Here is a 20250-nt window from a genome sequence, read left to right as displayed (position 1 = left end):
CTTTTTATAATGATCCATTATGCTTTTATAACCTTAGAATGATATGTTTTTATCTAAATACACGAGGGTCCCATTATGTGGAGGTCGCCATTTTGTGCGCCATGTTTCTACAGAAGCCCTTAACGGACACACGTTTTTCTTAAGTTGTCTCTGATAATGCCATGTTTGTCCGGTGGCGGCTACCGTAGCTTCTCTATGCGTTTCAAAAGTGAGGGGTAAGCAGTGGACTGAGCCCTTGGTTGCAATTCGCAATCTCACCACTAGATGCCGCTAAAATTTACACACTGCTCCTTTAAACTGAAAGTAACTATAAATATGACTTTTAACAACATACTGTATATGACATTATATTTACAAATAATTAAACCAAATAATGTGTTCGTGACATTTGAACGTCTTGTCTTATCTTAAAACCGAAAGTAAAGGAGTTTTCCTCATAAGGTCTGTATTTGTTAAAAATGAGCAAATAAAATATTTCAAATTAATATTTAAGGATTTTAATAATTTAATTTGACTTACTTTACCTATGAGGTAAATAGCCGTGAACAATAATAAGCGGCATAATGTACAGGTTGCCAGTTGTTATGCAGAAATAAGATTTCTGCAATAACAACCAGCTGACTATACATTATTCCTTACGTATAGTGCATAAAAAGGGTTTTAGCTTTGCAGGAATTCCAGTAGCTAGCAACACCAAGGTCATAGGTTTATTGCTCAGGTAACACTTACTGTAGAGTAGACTGATCAAATGTATACATTACAGTAAATGCATTGTTAGTCACTTTGGATAAAATGCATAATGTAAATATTTTAAATTCTTTAATACTATATACTTATTTTTATTTTAGGGAGATACAGGAGAGGAAGGCCCAAAAGGTGACACTGGCGAGAAGGTAAGTGTGCAATGATCTAATAATCGGAAATGTGTAATAAGTTCCTGTTGCTCAAATGTTAGAGCGTAAGTTGTGGGTTTGATCCAAGGGAAGACACTTAAGTTTCTAATAAAATTGTATACTTCAAATGCACTCGAAGTCCCTTTGGATAAAAGGGTCGGATTATTGCGTACATGTAATGTAAATGTTTGTACCAACCTATTATAACAGGAAAACATACCTATTTTACATTTTGTATGAGTTCATATGCAGTGTTGGGTGAAACACAATACAAGTAAGGTGCATTATGTAGTAATATAACTTTTCTGAAGTAACAAGTAAAGTAACGCATTACCTTTTAAATGTACACAATAATATTTGAGTTACTTTTTCAAAAAAGTAATGCAAGTTACTTTTTAGTTTAATTCATTTGATTTAAAAAATGATGTACTGAAACATAGTCCTATTATGCACTCTAAGTGTACACGCCTCTGTGGGAACCATTTGAGATGGCAGACCAGAGCTCGACATTTTTGTGATGAAATATGCAATTTCTGAATGCAGAACTTTTCAGTCATAAAAAACACCTGCAAGGCCTGAAAGAGATCAAGCCTCAGCCAAGAAAAAGAAACACAAAAGTAACTAAAAAGTAACTTAAGCATTACTTCCATGAAAAGTAACTAAGTAACACAATTAGTTACTTTTTTCGGGAGTCACTTAATATTGTAATGCATTACTTTTAAAAGTAACTTTCCCCAACACTGTTCATATGATTTGCACAAAAAAACTTACGTTTTGTCTGAAAAAGCAGTGTTTCCCAACCAGGGGGCCGGGGTCCAGAGGGGGGCCTCAGTAGATTTTCAAGGGGGTCTCAAGATTACTTAAAATTATAAAAAAATTGGACAAAACAAGTATTAAAATAAGCTAAAACAAGATGTTTCTTATTTTTTGGCCATTTTAGTAGCGAATATACATCTTTCTAGTCATCCCAAGCTGTAGTTCATTTTATTTGGAAAAATTTGAGTGAGTGGGGGGCCTTCAAATATTGTTTTGGGCAACTAGGGGGCCTTGAAGTGAAAAGGGTTGGGAACCACTGTGATAAAGCACGAATGAAACCCCACCTTTAACACCAACATCACTGAGGCAAAAGCAGATTGTGCTAAAACATACAAATGAGGGTTTAAGCTACCTTGTAAAATAGGTACGCATTGCAGATGGTACATCTTGAACTTCTATAGGTCACTTCAAAAAAGTCTACTAAGTTATTTGTATTCTGCTTTATAAAGGTTAGCATATTGATAACTTAACATCATGTCCAACATCATGCCTGTCAGGTTCAATAAAATGTTCAGAAAGTGCACAAAAACACATGTGGGGTTTTCATACACTGAAACTGTCCAGAAAGAAAATAGGGCTTGATAAAACGTTGTTCCCTGGGAAGGTCTTTGATTTTTGTACCTAGTTTAATAAGCTTGTCTAACCAAGGATGTAAAATATGATTCAGGAAGTTAGAATCATATGAAATTAAAGCCTTGAAGCTTTTCTCAGCAGACACTTTGACAGAGTGCCTGTTTCAGTCTCCGAATTAAAGGAAAAAACTATGCAAAGCCTTCAAGCTTCTAGACAGTGATCATAAAATATTTGGAAAGCATAGATTAAGACCATGCACACATAACCAGAGGCATAATAGAGGCTCCTCAGGAGCAATTTGCAGCGGCTGTCTAAATAGATTCAAGTCAATTCAATACTGATATATTTCAAACAAACTGTAATGTTTGTGCACTTACCGCAAATTTTAGCACGGTTTGTGTTTTTGTTAACATAATTACACATCCCCGTTGTCCACCTATTAAAGTGCTTAATAGTTTGCTCATTCGCTGTATGTGTTTCAAACAGTTTGCCATTGATTAAAGCAGGCGACTCGTGTGTGTGATTCATCGCTGACTAAGAGCACGGGGGCGTGATGTCTCCTGCACCATTAAAACACTCACAGTCATGATCTGGATTCAATGTCTAGAGCTTTTCCAAAATTGTCAATAGTTCGTTGTGAGTCGCTCAGAGAGGATACAGACCTTTGGCATGTGTTGTGTGGGGATGCCAGGCCTTGGATTCGTAGACCCGGGGAAAAACATGGTAATACAGGCTTTAGGACTGAGATCCGTACAGGGTGACACTAAGACGGGAAAAATAATGATGGCAGAGAGTCAGAGACAGAGTCCAGACTTTGATGCCAAGTATTTTGGCATTGACCTTCTGTTGTGTGTGTTAAGCTAAGTGAAAAAGTTAAATGATCTCGTCTTTACTAACAGGGATATTGTCTATGTTCACTATAAATTATTTATATTCAGGACATAGAGCAAAGAAAGCATAAATCTGTTTAGGATCACAGTTTGATCTTAATCATTGATTTAAATCTTTGATATGCCTTACTCAGTCAATATATCAAGGTTACATTTTGAGAATGTTCTTTTCATCATGTAGGATGTTGTATGTAGAAAACAGTAAACTCATGAATGGCGTGCGCGAGGTTCCGTCCCAGTTGAGATGCAAGGCTTTGGTACTTAAAACAATGGTTTTTGGTGTTACGTGTATAAATATTTAACTGGGTGTGAAATTAGCTGTGACTTGCTATGTAGCCCAGTTCCCACTAAAAACGCTCAGATCTCAGAGGTGGAAAAAGCCTCTTTGGGTCAAAACATAACACAAATAAACTCCGTAATTGGATTGCAAAAAGGTTTTGGGGTTTTGGAGGTTTGGCCGGTGGCACGGTCCCACGGCACTTCCCCATAATCTTGAGGTTGCAGCCTGCCCGAGAAGTCTGGCGGTTGTTCAAGCACTGGCAGTGCCATGCTAGACTCTGAGCTGCTCACAACCATTAAAGTTCCTCTTATTGTGTATTTTAGAAAACAGCAGGGTTTCCCAGAGTCAAAACTGTAGTGTAGGCCTACATGCGGTATACGGTAGTTACATTTCTGACACTTCCCTTCAGGAATGTTTATTTTTGGGGCAGCAAAACAGATTCCTTGTCAGTTGATTGTAGTGTCTATCGCCATACCTCGATGTATGTTTAAAAGGGGAATTGATGATTGTTTTCTCTAATGCTTGTCAGGATTAAGCTATTAGGTTGGGTCACGATCTGTATAATCACTGTGCAATGTTGTGATATAATCCCAAATTTTTTCTTGGAATTTGAATACATGCAATTTACTCCTTAGACCTCCCTAACACGCAAACTTTATGCCTTATCTGATTTTATGTTGGTTAAGTTAGTGAAATATATGGTTTTATACTTGATCACAATAGTGACCGGTGGGAAACAGCAAAACCGGACTTCATTCAAATTCAAGTAGACATATTTACATTAGAAACATACTACTGGTCACAATTGTGACCATTAAAAAATCCTCAAAATATATCTGTAGTAGACCCCACCTACAAAATTTGATAGTTCTATTTGTTAATTAAGATGTTTTACTTCTTTTTTTAGTAGTCTTTCAGAAATAAGAAAAAAGACACTTTGTGGGATTAAACGGGTTAACACCAACAAAGATTGATTTTGTCTTTTAAAGTTGTGTTCTCTCACCAGTGCTTCAAAGTAATTAGTTACTAGGAAAAGTAACTTTTAAGTTACTTTTATGTCTGCTTTTTAAATATAATATGAACAGTACTGAACAGTCAAACGATAAAATGATAGGCAGTGGGCCACAGTGGGCGTCACTCTTTTGTTAGTTTGGTTATGTACTGCATTATTTTAGTAAAGTTTCTTATATGGATGGGCTATTTTACAAGCAAGACTCTAAAATATCACATACTGTAGGAGCCTATTTTGCTTTAGATTCAGCCTTAGAATATTTTTGTTAGAAATTATATTAATATGTAAGCTTACTTTATTTATGTATGGAATTTAGACAATTTAGACAAATATTCTGTATGTTTACATTGAAAATATACAATGTGTTAAAATTGTGTACTGTCTCTTTAAGAATGTGGGAACTGTAAAGCTTGCAGATAGTGCGCTCTTTGGAATACAGTGGAGTTGCACAGTTTTCTTTACCACATTCGGGATATTTAGGATTTAAAATATTGTTTGTATATTTTTTATGTTTGATTTAAATGATAGACAAGATTAAAGGAAGATATTTAATTAGTAAACAGAGTACGTGGATTGTTTTGTCGGACGGACACAGAGCGAGAGTATTGTTTTATGGGACACGGAGCGAGTGAAACCAAAACTGAAACTAAATGCGCACCCACACATATTATGGAGTTTTAACACGGTTGTACAGCGCAGGGTGCATTTTTTACTTGAAAGCAACAATCGCGGATCGTTCTTTTCCATAAAAGTCGATGATATATCAAAAATATATTAACATATATTAACAAATATATTAACATTTGCAAGTTGATGTCATACTGGGATTGCTTGGCAAAGATAGTTTACAAACATGAGACCGGATGGACTTGTGACTCACACAATTTTTTTTAAACAAAGGTGTGTTGTCCCGTTTAGATTTTTCATGTTCATTCTATACGCACTGTCGGCCATGATTAAGTTTAATGATTCACTTTAGATCAGAAATGTCTTGTCTGCAAGTGTTAATATTTTACAAAATAGAGTAACGTGAGTAACAAACTCATTTAAATTTAGTTATTGTAACTGCATCACTTGATTTAAAAAAATACTTTTTACCGCTAAAAGTAGTGGAATAACAGTAACTTGTTACTCCCATCACTATCTCTTTTCCATGTACATTAGGGATGTGCATGGATGCATCACGTCCCCATTAAAAAGACCTGTCTAAAATCGGTTCTGAATCGTAAGGCTCCGATTCAGTGTTTCATGCACAGCTTGTGCGTGTACTACGGCTCCGTGATCAGTAGGAAGTCCTTATCAATCTAAAATCACTATGAGTTTGACTCGTTTATAAAGTGCATTTAAAAAAGCAACACTCGTCAAACACAATCATTTAAAATATTCTCTATTATCATGAAAATACCTGAAACAATCTGAAGAACGGCGATATAAATATGCCTGTAGATATTTCCTGGAATAGTGTTTGTAATGCTACTTCTTCTGTGGCACAAATGGAGTTTCTGCACGAAAGCGCCCCCTGGCTTTTGGATGTGGCGACATTTCACCGTAATTCATTCAAATTCATTCAGAAACGTGCATTTGCCCGATTAATTGTCACAACCCTAATGTACATGAATGTACGCGAAGGGTCGAACACAAAGCCTTGCAAAGTATAGTTTATTTGACTCGTACGTTTACACAGACGCATGACCATTCTCCTGTAGGCGCATGCACGACGTCCACGTTTTAAAAATCCAGTGGTGCACGTACAATACGCGTGCACTCTTCTGATGATGAAAATTGCGCCTCGCGCACTGTGCGTGGACCCTCGCGTACACATAAAAATGGACTATACTTTGGCCTTAACACACAGAGCCTCTCTTAAGTTCCTGGTATTGGTTTTTGTAAAACCTTGATGTCTGTCAGTCTGTTAAAGGTCTCTTGGCCATGGTCTACTCATGGTAAGCAACAAAATAATAAAACTTATTTTCAACAGATTATGTTCTCTGGCAGTAGCTGTTGCCTGTTTATCTTTAAAAAGAGCTCTTGTAGTACTCTTGGTTGATCAAAACCTTGTGTGTTTGTGTTAAGACATGGTGTTGAGACTTTTATGGATCTGAATAAGTAATGTTTAACATTCACATGCACACGGAGTTGTGCTGCTGTGTCTTTATAAAACAACAGCAGCAAACAAAATAGTTGTATTTTTGCCGAAAAAGTTAGATGCTTTGGTGACTGTAAGACATTTTATAAGTTATTAGTTGGCATGGCACTTCATGTTTCCAAACAGATGGCTTATAAAATAAACTGATAAGGCCACGAGATACAAGTCTCAGTCAGAACCAGATGTGATGATTGGTTAGCAATGCAAATCATCAGGTGCATAAAATAAAATACATTTGATGTATTATGTTCCAGCTTTATGAGCTCTATAAAGTAAAACAAGAGTCGAGACTTATCTTTTTAGGCCTGACAGCTTAATGCTGTCATTTTGAACTAGACATAACTTCTGCAGAGGTCCGCTGACAAATGAACATTCGTCTTGCGAGTTCACAAGAACATCCACTTAGAAGCATAAGACAAGGCATAAAGGTTGAGATCGGTGTGGGGAGGAGTGGAGGTTTACTGATATCCAGCTGTTACTGTTAATGTAGTTTATGGCCAACAAAAATGCGGCAATTAAGCTTGCCTTGTGTGCTGTGCATCATAATTACACCCATAAAAGTCAAAGCATGCATTCCTCAGCAACCTCTGAGCAAAAGACGCATGTGTTTTGGAACCACATATTCAGCAGTAAGCAAAGGGCCCGAGCGTTTCTTTCCCACTAGGTCTAATCATCTTCTGCCCTCTGGTCCACACATCACATCACATCACCGAGATCTTCAACTATTCTGAAATGAATGTTATTGGGGTTTTATGTCTGTCACAGCACTGGGACAAAATAGCAGAACAAAAGCTGTTTGCAAGAATTTTATTACAATTTTTTTTTAAGAACAACATATTTTGGTTTTATCAGGAAATAAAATCACATATGCAGTAGCGAGTGAAAGCCTGGAGTGCTAAACTGTACAAATACACATAACACACAGTATGAACACACAGATATACACAATTAGTACATGAATACACAACACAAGGTCAGAATGTACACATGATGTGCTTATGGAGAGGATGGTTAAAAACTCACAGATGGAGATGTACAGTATTGTGCAAGTCTTACTGTGGGTTCACATCTACCGCATCTAGTTTGCCGCTTGAACATTTTGAGTTTACTCACTTCATTCACGTGTGAAAGTCGTGTGTGAAATTCTAGTCATCGAGACATTTAGGCGGAAATTCGCGTCATGGGAGGGGCTTCTGCGACTCCGCTCGCTTCCTGTAATCACGTCACTACTAGGGCTGTGTATCGCCAACAATTTTTTGATAAAAAGGCCACCATACAATGCGCATCGCGATACAAGACTATTTAGAATTACTTATTTGTTCCGAATTTAGTAACATTATGCGTGCTCCGGCGAGACGGGCATGGAAAGTGAAATTATACCCCGCTACCTTTCATTTTACGTACTCTGCGGGTCACATATGGATCACGATTCACGGATCAACAGCGATTCATTGCGCATTGTTCATGTGCGCATCGTCAGGCGTTTATGATGATGTATCGTTGTATCGATATTTTGGACACAGCACTAGTCACTACTAGAGCAAGCTCCTGATTGGTTAACGCAGCGCGTTTGTTTAAATTTCCAACTTTTTTTTTTTTTTCGCGGCAACGCTTAATTCACGTGCGAATGAGGCGGAATCGCGTCTACCGAGCCGCGCTAAATGCCTCATTAGCGCCACGAGACGTCAGGACACGCATCTTCACATTGAAATCACTCACGCTTGACGCCTATACCGTGGCTGGTGTGAACCCGGCATTAGGCCACAACCAGCTTTGCTGTTTTAGCATCCATTAATTTTTTTCTCTCTGTATTAGGATACAAATAGAAAATCAATATGTATACTTTTTTTTCTTTAGCCAAAAATCGACCTCTTTTGGCACTAAACACATCTTGAACTATTTGAAGAGACTGACGTCCTGAAGTCATTGGATTTGAAATAGGTTTCATTTTATTTAGGTTTAAGAGAGGCTGTGTCCGAAACCACTCCCTATCTCCTACATACAGTAGTTCACTATATTTGGCGTGTGCTATTTTGTAGTGGTGTCTGAAACCTGAGTAAACAACTTCATTGGCCCTGTCCCAAATGGCACACTCCAGACTTATGGACTTCCTCAGAGTCCACATTTTGATGACATCATATAGTGCAGACCTTAGGGACCCTTGACACAAGTCCAAGAAGGTGCACCGGAGTCGTATTTTGGGACAGACTCTTTCTATTTCCGACGTGACGCTCGAGTCTGTCCCAAAATATGACTCTGGTGCATCTTCGTGGACTCGCGTCAAGGGTCCCTAAGGTCTGCACTACATGATGCTTCCTCACCTAACTATCTGATAGAATGTCAATGATATCCACTGCACTGGCACAGATGTGACACAGAGTCTTTGCACAAAAGAAAACATTTACACATGCATATTGTCTTTCACTTTTTTTGAGTCGCCTTGAATTGATATTGGGTGGGAGCTTACAGTAAATCCTGTTTCTCTTGGACAGTTTTTGAAACTCTCTTTGTTAAATAAACAGTGATGTCATGGAGCAGTAAAATGAATCCTTAAAGATTAGCCTGAATTTTTTAAAGCAATGCAAGGTCTATTTTTGGTGATATTTAAACGCTTTAGTAGATCAGATTAGATTCAACTTTGTTGTCATTGAATACAAGTAAAGAGCCAATGAAGTTTAGTTATCAACTAACCAGAGGCAAAGTCCAGCTCAATGGGAATGACTGTAAATGCAAGGTGCAGATATACGAATATTGCAAATATTGAATTATTTACAAATGAGTTAGCCAATTTCCATTTCAGGACACAAATGAGATACTTGCAAAATTTGGCAAAGTAGCACAAAGTAATGATAATTACTACAAAAACTAATCTTAAATGATCTCCCTCCATACCCTACTGTATACAATTCCAGATGTTAAAATCTTCAAAACCTTCCTCTTCCTCTTTATCCTTCTTACTCTTTACCTTGCTTTTGGTGTTATAGTTGGAGAAGCTTGAGCTAATGGATGCTTAGATTTCCTAAGTTTTTACTTAAGCTAATCTTCTTTGCTTTGTACTGACAATTTGATGAATCTGGCTGGCTTGCAGTACAGCTTCGATTGCACTAAAGGCTTTGGCATGTTCAGAAATGTCGTGACATAGTGATGATTACAATCTCATTAGTTTCCAAAAATATTTTAAAAAGCTTACTTGCAGTATAAATGAAAAGCTAGAACGAGCTCAGCGTGTAGATGTCTCCAAAAACAGCAGTTTTAAAGAAATGCATCGCACAGATTGTGTTTTACTCTTTGTAATCTGTCACAGGGTGATTCAGGATCATCTGCAGCCGGGATCAAGGTAAGACATCCGATCATTTTTATCTTCAAGGCTGTGCTTTTAGTGAATTTTTACTGTTCTCCCTTATTTGGTTACGTATAAGCTTTCTTGTTATTACAGGGTGAGCCGGGCGAGCCAGGACGTGGAGGACTAAAGGTAAGATTACAAAGCCCATAATGCCCTGCTGTTCAGAACATACAATTAAACGGATAGTTCACCCAAAACTTTCTCTCATCATTTATTTGCCCTCATCTTGTTTCAGACTTGCATGAGTTTCTTTATTCTGTGGAACATAAAAGGCAGAATCTTGGAGTTCGATGGCCTCAGTCACCATTCACTTTCATTCTTTTTTCCATACAGTATTATTGAATGATAACTGAGCCGGTCAGTTCTTATAACAGTCTGTCTAGCATCTCCTTTTGTGTTCCAGAGAAGAAAGAAGTCGTATGGGTTCTGAATAACAAAACCGTGATTAAATGATGACAGAGTTTTCATTCTGGGGTAAACTGGAATGGAATAAATTAATCTTTTTTTTTGGAATAAAATATATTTACTGTACATGTGCTTGAGGGGAAGCTGATTAGTCAGTGAAAACACTAAAGATTTGTTTTAACAAAACAACAAGTCAGTGATCAGTAACAATTAACCCAAAACGGATTTTGTATCATGTGGCTGAATAATACTTGCAAACATTTGCTTGCTACTCTTTCATGCATGTGAATTTACAGCACAAACATCCTAGTGCAGCCCAAGACAAAAGTCCACCCAGTAGTTCACTCAAGACAAAAAAAACTTGAACTTTAATGGAAGGTGACTTTATTTCCATCCTTTTTGCCATCAAATGAAACTTTTGATATTGCAGCCTTTGAATAATGAAACGCTCATCAAAATGAATATAATCTTTTTTTTGACAACATAGAGAGTTGAATATTTCTCTAGCAGAAATATTTTTGCTGCGTCCGAAATCGCCTACTTCGATACTAGAAAGTAAGCGAAAATCAGTACACGAGCTGTGGAGCCGCCAAATCAAAAGCAACCCGGTCTTACATGCGTACCTCTGCCTACATTTCTGAATAACCTGAAATCGCTGTAAATATCGCTAAATCTTTCGCTGGAGGTTTTTGTGCATTGGATGGATTTGTGGACATGGATTTGTGCAGCATGCATTTTTAAAAGTTACAAAGCAGACACACACATTCACAAATTAACTCTTTCCCCGCCATTGACGAGATTTCTCGTCAATTAAGAGAAAACGCTTCCCCGCCAATGACGAGATATTCCGTCTTTCCGCAATACCGCTATTATCCACCAGGTGGCGCCCTTCCGCAACTTTTTAAAACCGGAAGTATTGCCCTATGACAAGCTGCTGCATGTCCGTGTCTGTTTTAAAGATCGCTCTGAATCGGATCTCTATGAAAAGTCCGTCATAAAAATGGAATTATTTCTGCTTTTTGCTCAAAATATGGTGTTTTTGCAAAAACCTACCCATATTCAAAAGCTGATTGCAAAAGAACCACTAAAGGTAGGATGAAACGGTTTTTTTTGTTTGAAAGCAGAGGGTCTGTTCTTTCATTTGGTATATTGTATGTTTATATATTTAAAGAAGAACATTTTCTGGAAGGCATTAAACTTTGGTGAAAATCATGAAAAACGCTGGCGCTGGCTGGCAACTTTTTTTAAAAACGCTGGCGGTGAAAGAGTTAAAGGGACACTCCACTTTTTTATTAATACGCAATGATATTATGCAGCACCTGAAAATAGTCCCCTGCTATTAGTCCCTAGGGGACTATTTTCAGGCAGTGCGTAATATCACTACGCCTGCTGCAGCCATGTTACAGCAGCAAAGTCCTTGATTATTACGTCAGAACGAGAGTATAGTTCCTAGTCATATCTTCCAAGAAAATTGCAACTTTTAATTGTTTGTCATTCTTAGTACACAATGTAACTACCGAAGAGTCAAGTTTTAAATAGGAAAAATATCGAAACTATTCAGTTATTTTTTTAAGGCGATGCTAATGGTCTAATCTGATTCAATGGATTATGCTTAGCTATGATAAAAGTACCGCCAGACCTGAAGATCAGCTGAATGGATTCCAAAACGGTAATAATCAAATGTTTAACTCTAGGGGAGCTGGAAAATGAGCATATTTTCAAAAATTGTGGAGTGTCCCTTTAAAACCTGCTCATCTTTGTTAACTAGATTTGTGCTGTTTGGTACTTAATTATAGTCATATGCAGTCAAACGCGCAGCATCCCTCTTGTCCTTGTGGTTTAATTTGAATAAAACTCAGCCGACTAAAACATACAGATGTATTTTAATCATTCATCACTTTTCCTTTTCTAAGTCACCACTATGCTCTGTAAACAACAAGTTCTGGAGATACATCTGACAAACGCGATTAATCCTCTCAGTAACGACACCAGACGTTTATCCGCCACAGTCACACAAGGATGAACTGAAGAAAATATATGCCAATAATGTTTAGTATTGTCTGCTTTGTAACCTTGAATGAACCCGCATCAAAAATGAGAAAAAAATAAGCACCTCTAGTGCCTCTAGTGGAGCGAGATGTACCAGCAGCAGCGTATTTTAGGTAATGCAGACATTGTAGCCAGAGGTTCAGAATTCCAATAAGCCTGTGTAGCAAAAAAAATCTAATCGAATGATTTAGATACCAAGAAATGTATTTCTCGACGCATACGGGTGATTCTCACAAAATCCAGATATAAAAGGTGTCCAGCATCAAAAGTTTTTTGCACATATAAGATTAAGGTCTGAACTTACTATAACCATTATTTTTAGAGGATTTAAAAAATATTTCCTATAGAATTATTTACTTTTTTTAGATTATCATTATAAAAATCATCATTACCGCAACATGATATTTCATTAAATATATGCATTTACAAACTCATGTTTCAGTAATGAGAACTAAAAAGTTGTCTAGGTACTATGACAAACAAAATGTTTACTTTTATCTGGAGGGAAAAAATATTATGTCAATTATGTCCCTTCCAACTATTTTTTTGTGAAAATGTTAGTTCCTTGAGGGCTTTAACAATGATTGGAAATTGTTGCGGAGGATGAGAAAATTGGTCTTGGACACATTTATATTCCTTATTATTGTCTCTACATTTACTAATGATCACCAAATACCACATGTTTCTTTACTGTAAATGTTTATAGTATAACATGCACTGAAGCTTTTTATTTTTTAGATTTTTTAATTATAAATATTTCCATGTCAAAGAACCCAAATCCAGTCAAGGACACGTTGCGGTAATGAAAATTTTCCACTTAAATGTGGAAAAAACAACAAAATTGGTGTGTATGATGTCATTTGAAATCATGTGCAAAATAGTACATGAAGAGATGTTTGTAACTGTATGTTTCTTATTTTGATAGCATTTACTTTTTTTATCAAAATGTTTCATGACACCTCATAAGTCTGATTTTGCGAGAATCACCCTCATGGTTGTTCTGATTATGGCATGGGTAAAAGGACACATGACAATGAAAATGTGGCGGATGCAGTATGTCAGAAATGTATTCATAAAGAACCCACACATATGTACTCTTTTAATAATAAAGCAGTACTTAATTTAATTCAGTAAATTTTACAGTTTGCCGTCTATCTCCACCTGATACAAAAGCATACTACACCAATGCACTGTAGCTCGTCCAATTTGTCTTTTTGCTTTATGTGTTTAACATCACACTCCATAACTTCTGGTTGCCCATTAAAATACCGTTAGGCTTCACTGAATAATTCATTTGCTCAGAATTCAGCGCGACACCCGAGAGAACAGCTAGTTCTGCTCTTACAAAATTGTTCATCATATTAACAGCACTTCAAGGAAATGTTGTGAAATTGTTCAACTCCCAAATCTTGGATCTGTTTAGATCAGCCATTTTGGGCTCTGTTCCTACTCACATTCCACATGTGTATTAATTTCAGCAGAGCATGAATGACTAACTAACAATAAAAGTTTATCTGTGACGTGGTATGTTAGTGCATTTCATTTCCACGTATGATTTACTAAGACCGCAATACAATAATAATATATCTTACATTCTAAATGTATACTCACAGCATAAGACATATAGCAAGCATGAGTGTATTATGGTTATAGACCCACCTAGCAATTTTAGTGTGCACAAAATAGTCCATCAAACATGGCAGTGCCATTAAAATGGCAATTCAGCAGCAAGAGAATACAAGTTTAATGGAAGCCATCCAACAGCATCACCATTAAATGCTCAATGCGTCTTTGCTTTAACTGCAGAATCTTGACGATTTTCACTTTCTACTCGGTGAACAAGGGCCAATCTTTTGATATAGTGGGCAAGAGGAAACCTATTGTGGTTGAGCTGGTTTTCCAGGCTCGCGGCCAGTGGTGGTGGCTTGGTTTGGCTGTAATTTGTTGCACTTTTCCTATGTAGGGAGAGCCAGGACTTCCAGGGCTGCCTGGACTCCCCGGGATTAAGGTAATTCTTGTGTCTTCATGCCTAAAACCCCAGTCCATCCTACCCATCCAGCCTGCAGCCAATAGGACATGACTGTACTGTAGACTCCATAAAAGTTGTTAATGTGCAACTGCATTGTCTCCATGTATCATTCGCATGAACATGTTTGACATGGCTTCAGTAGGTATTGTTTTTGGATGGAGTGTGCTTTGTATTGGCCTTTTGAAAGCAAGATGCACATTGTTAGGATTACTGAGTCATTAATATTGGATTCATTATTCATTTGTGTTTATTAGTTTTCTAATGTTGTTTTAGGACACTCGTGTTAATACTTACACTCTTAAAAATGTTGGGCTGTTTTCAATCACAGTTGGGGGAAAATATGGAGAAACCCACCTGTTGGGTTATAAATAAATGTATCCTGGGTTTTGTTATCTAAATATGGATCGAAATAACCCAGCATATGTTTATTTATAACCCAGTGGTTCAGTTTTTCCATATTTTACCCAACCATGGCATGAAACAACCCAGCCAGCGGTGTATCACGAAATAACGAACCTATAGTCAAATAAATTTGTGAATATTTTCCGTGACTGTCACGTTTTATCGCGTTTTTACGTGACCGTATCACGTATTTCTGTTTATGTGTCATTGTCACGTATTGGTTACTCAACTGCTTTGTCGTATTTTCAAAACATTGTCGCTTCGGTTTAGGGTTTTATTTGGTGTTTGCATTAGGATGTCACTTTTAGAATTGGTTTATACTATTTTGTCTGAAATTTTTTTATATTTTCTGATTTTTAAACCATTGTCGCCTGGCGTTAGGGTTAGAGTCAACACAGTCTCACACCCATGGCGTCAATATTTGACGACACTTGACCATGCGTCAATATGTTGACGCGGAGGGTATACCTTTCGCGTCACTTTTTGACGAACTGGGGACTTCAATACTATTAGGTACGCGAAATTAAACAGTTGTCAACTGACATTGGGGTTAGGGATAGGTTTGGGTAGGGATGTCATTATGTAAATCTAACCCTAAACCGACGCGAAAATGGTAGAAAATGGTAAGAAAATAGGAAAGAGAATTTCGCGTACCTGATAGTATTGAAGTCCCCAGTTCGTCAAAAAGTGACGCGAAAGGTATACCCTCCGCGTCAACATATTGACGCATGGTCAAGTGTCGTCAAATATTGACGCCATGGGGTGAGACTGGGTTGTTAGAGTTGGGTTTGGGTAAGGATGTCATTTTATGTAATTCTAACCCTGAAGTGAAGCGACAATTGTAAGAAAATAGGACAAAACAGTTGAGTAACCAAAACATGACAACGACACGTAAACAGAAATCCGTGATACGGTCACATAAAAATGCTGAAAAATGACAGTGTCACGGAAAAGATTCACAAATTTACGTGACTATAGGTACGTAATTTTGTGATACTGGGTTGACCCAGCATGGGTTTACTTATAACCCAGTGGTTCAGTTTGTCCATATTTTACCCAACCATGGCATGAAAAAACCCAGCCAACCCTGTATCACGAAATAACGTACCTATAGTCAAATAAATTTGTGAATATTTTCCGTGGCACTGTCACGTTTTATCGCGTTTTACGTGACCGTATCACGTATTTCTGTTTATGTGTCATTGTCACGTATTGGTTACTCAACTGCTTTGTCGTATTTTCAAACCATTGTCGCTTCGGTTTAGGGTTTTATTTGGTGTTTGCGTTAGGATGTCACTTTAAGAATTGGTTTATACTATTTTGTCCGAAATTTTTTTATATTTTCTGATTTTTAAACCATTGTCGCGTGATGTTAGGGTTAGAGTTCGGTTTGGGTAAGAATGTCATTTTATGTAAATCTAACCCTGAACCGAAGCGACAATTGTAAGAAAATAGGACAAAACAGTTGAGTAACCAATACATGACAACGACACGTAAACAGAAATACGTGATACAGTCAAGTAAAAATGCTGAAAAAATGAAAGTGTCACGGAAAAGATTCACAAATTAACGTGACTATAGGCACATAATTTTGTGATACTGGGTTGACCCAGCATAGGTTTACTTATAACCCAGTGGTTCTGTTTGTCCATATTTTACCCAACCATGGCATGAAACAACCCAGCCAACCCTGTATCATGAAATTACGTACCTATAGTCATATAAATTTGTGAATATTTTCCGTGACGCTGTCACGTTTTATCCCGTTTTTTCGTGACCGTATCACGTATTTCTGTTTATGTGTCATTGTCACGTATTGGTTACACAACTGCTTTGTCGTATTTTCAAAACATTGTCGCTTCGGTTTAGGGTTTTATTTGGTGTTTGCGTTAGGATGTCACTTTAAGAATTGGTTTATACTATTTTGTCAAAATTTTTTATATTTTCTGATTTTTAAACCATTGTCGCCTGGCGTTAGGGTTAGAGTTGGGTTTGGGTAAGGATGTCATTTTATGTAATTCTAACCCTGAAGTGAAGCGACAATTGTAAGAAAATAGGACAAAACAGTTGAGTAACCAATACATGACAACGACACGTAAACAGAAATACGTGATACGGTCACGTAAACATGTGGAAAAAATGAAAGTGTCACGGAAAAGATTCACAAATTTACGTGACTATAGGTACGTAATTTTGTGATACTGGGTTGACCCAGCATGGGTTTACTTAAAACCCAGTGGTTCAGTTTTTCCATATTTTACCCAACCATGGCATGAAACAACCCAGCCAGCGGTGTATCACGAAATAACGTACCTATAGTCAAATAAATTTGTGAATATTTTCCGTGACACTGTCACGTTTTATCGCGTTTTTATGTGACCGTATCACGTATTTCTGTTTATGTGTCATTGTCACGTATTGGTTACTCAACTGCTTTGTCGTATTTTCAAACCATTGCTGCTTCGGTTTAGGGTTTTATTCGGTGTTTGCATTAGGATGTCACTTTAATAATTGGTTTATACTATTTTGTCAGAATTTTTTAATATTTTCTGATTTTTAAACCATTGTCGCCTGATGTTAGGGTTAGAGTTGGGTTTGCACTCTAAAAATGGTTGGGTTAAAAACAACCCAATTGGCAACCCAGCGCTGGGTAAATATTGGACAGAACACATGCTGGGTTAAAGTAACCCAACACGTTGGGTAACACATTTTAACCCAGCAGGTTGGGTTGTTGAAAAAACCCAACGTGTAGTCATTTTAACCATTTATGAGATTAATATTCTGGGTTTGGGTTATTCTTGCTGGGTTATTTTTATCATGTGCTTTATTGTAAATCAAGACCATTGTGAACACCAAATAAATGTTTATTTGACTTCAAAATAACTACAAACTGTTAAATTTTTACAGTTGGCAGTTGCAAAATCATTTAAAGGACTGCTGCTTACTGACATCAAGTATAAATATATTTATTAAATATCAGAAATTATGCACATTGAAGTAACAATGTAACAGGTTAAATCAATTTGTTTGAATTTAAGACAGAATTTGTATATAAGTATATACAATATATAAATGAAATACTGAAATGTACATAAACAAAACTGCAGCAGTATAAGAAAATAAACAATGTAATTGTTAAATTAAAAGTAAAATCATTTACAGATGTGTAAAGTTTTTTACAGAACAGATGTTCCAAGTTTCAGAGTATGGAATGTATTTGACTAAAAATACTTCATTTATTAAAGTTACTCCTCACGAACAAAGATGTACAAAGGAACCGAGCAGCAGAGGATTCATCCATTTGGAAAATGACAGACTACAGTTATGCACATTGCCTGGGGTATTTATTTTCAAGCATGTAAAATGCCTTTAAACCATAGACTGTAAAAAAATATGAAAGTAGTGTCCGTGATGTCACCCATTGGTTGTGAAGAGCATTTTTGAAGCCTAAAGTAGGCGGTGCGTGCCGTCGCCATCTTGGCCGAATTGCAGTTTAAGTCACTTCCGTATTGCCTCCATCAGAGAGACTGATAGAGAAAAAAAATTGAGAGATCTGTTGCATGTTTCCCATGGCCAGGAAATAAAGGAAAGGATTTCGAGGATTCTGTCCAGAGAAGAACTTCCACCAAATTTGTTGCAATCTACAAAAGAGGAAAAAACTTTTAGTGGTCTGAACTAAATGATCAGATTTAAGAGTTCAGAAAACCATGTGGGCCAAGTGAATTATACATTTTATAAAAATTATAAGACTCTCTTTTGCATCCCTGGCCGCATTACCACCACGTGTGAGATTTTTTTCCCCAAAAATGCAATGGCCTGTCGTCGGTTTGCATAAGACTTTGGTGTTACACTCCTTAAATTGTTGTGCCAACAACAAAGGCTGCAAACCACACAGACTGACATATATGATGATCTGACTATAAAGAATAAAGTGCTGCAGAACTAAAATGCAGCAGATAATTAAGACATTCCCAATACATTTTAAATTGGAGTTATTAAATGTTATACTTACTGGCTGAAGTTGTATGAAGGTCTTGCTAGCCTCATTAATGGATGGACATAAAAACTCTGCACACTCTAGAAAAAAAGAATTGGAAAACAACATCACATCTAATCTCTGCTAAAAACATAACATCTCTGATACAGTATCAGCCACAGATCAGAGGGTTGGTCAATATAAACTTGAAATCACAGGAGACAACCCAAGAATATTATTAAATTAATATAAAATAGTAACTAAATACGACTCAATAACACATCTTCATTCATATAACACATATAAATGTTTGTTAAACTGTACACGCAGTGACACGCAGTGTCTTGGTGACAAATGCGTTTATGTATTCAAGTTCATGTCCAAACACTTAAATTATTGTTTCATTTTAAAAGAGAGGACCAAGCAATATACATATAAGACACCGGTTCTTGGAAACGCTGTTTCGTTTTCATTTATTGACGCGTTACCTGCCGTACCGACTGTGAAGTGAATGTGCTGCTTGTCCTTGCCTCTCAGTGACAGAGTAGACGCCGGCTCCGCAATTCTCCGCCTCCGGTTAAGTTAACTTGTGCTCGCGCCTCGCGGTCTGTCTTTCCATATCGAATGACAAGAAAGCAACTCGTTTGTCATCAACTTTAATTTAATAGTGTCGCTATTGCTAAGCTGGGAAATCTATGCGCGTGTGTGACACAAAAAGCCGAAGTGGGGTTGCGGAGGTCGACTCGGTACCGGTTTTGACTCGCTTTGTTAAAGGCTTTCAGAAATTGTCATGAGTTAACGTAATCAACCGTATGTTGGGGATTTTGTAACATCGATTTTATTAATTGTATTAATTTAATTAATATGCCATATTAAACATCTTAGAACGATTATTCGTGTCAATTTGTGTAAATGGCGATCTGAGGTAACAGTCGTCATTCCTCTAAATTACACCCGTCGTCTTATAAATTAATAAATTAACACGTTGCTGTCTCGCAAAATGTTATAATCTTGTTTATATTCATGAAATGTTTACAAAAACATATAAACTTACCTTGAAACAACTGCTTCCAGTGACTCTGTCCTTTCACGACGACCGTTGCTGAGCACATTCAAACATCAAAGGCGCGAAGCACGTGATCCTCTTCAAACAACCCCGCATAATAACCCAGCAGTTTTAACCCAACAACCAGAAAACTGAAACTACCCAAAAAGTGTTTAAAATGTTAAAAATTAACCCAGCAAAACAACCCAACAGACTCAACCCAGCATTTTGGGTTAAAAAATAACCCAGCCATTTTTAGAGTGTGGGTAAGGATGTCATTTTATGTAAATCTAACCCTAAACCGAAGCGACAATTGTAAGAAAATAGGACAAAACAGTTGAGTAACCAATACATGACAACGACACGTAAACAGAAATACGTGATACGGTCA

General features: G+C 37.1%; 1 protein-coding gene and 1 long non-coding RNA gene across 2 annotated transcripts in view; one reads left to right on the top strand and one right to left on the bottom strand.

Annotated features, from left to right (window-relative positions):
* Positions 1 to 20250, top strand: part of LOC135778574 (uncharacterized) — a 207558-nt gene that overhangs the window by 157881 nt on the left and 29427 nt on the right. Inside the window, exons 15-18 of the mRNA XM_073812961.1 lie at positions 849 to 893; positions 9915 to 9947; positions 10047 to 10082; positions 14371 to 14415. Of these exons, the coding sequence (XP_073669062.1) occupies positions 849 to 893; positions 9915 to 9947; positions 10047 to 10082; positions 14371 to 14415 (159 nt within the window). The remainder of the gene's footprint in view (positions 1 to 848; positions 894 to 9914; positions 9948 to 10046; positions 10083 to 14370; positions 14416 to 20250) is intronic.
* Positions 17941 to 20006, bottom strand: LOC135778904 (uncharacterized). The gene is made up of 3 exons (XR_010544649.2): positions 19869 to 20006; positions 18851 to 18915; positions 17941 to 18479 (listed from the first exon to the last, which is right to left on the bottom strand). It is a non-coding gene; the product is annotated as an uncharacterized lncRNA (long non-coding RNA).

This window comes from Paramisgurnus dabryanus, chromosome 2 (genome assembly GCF_030506205.2).
Source record: "Paramisgurnus dabryanus chromosome 2, PD_genome_1.1, whole genome shotgun sequence".
Classification (NCBI taxonomy): Eukaryota; Metazoa; Chordata; class Actinopteri; order Cypriniformes; family Cobitidae; genus Paramisgurnus; species Paramisgurnus dabryanus.
The sequence above is the reverse complement of the archived record's forward strand: the minus strand, read 5'-3'. Positions and strand labels throughout refer to the sequence as shown.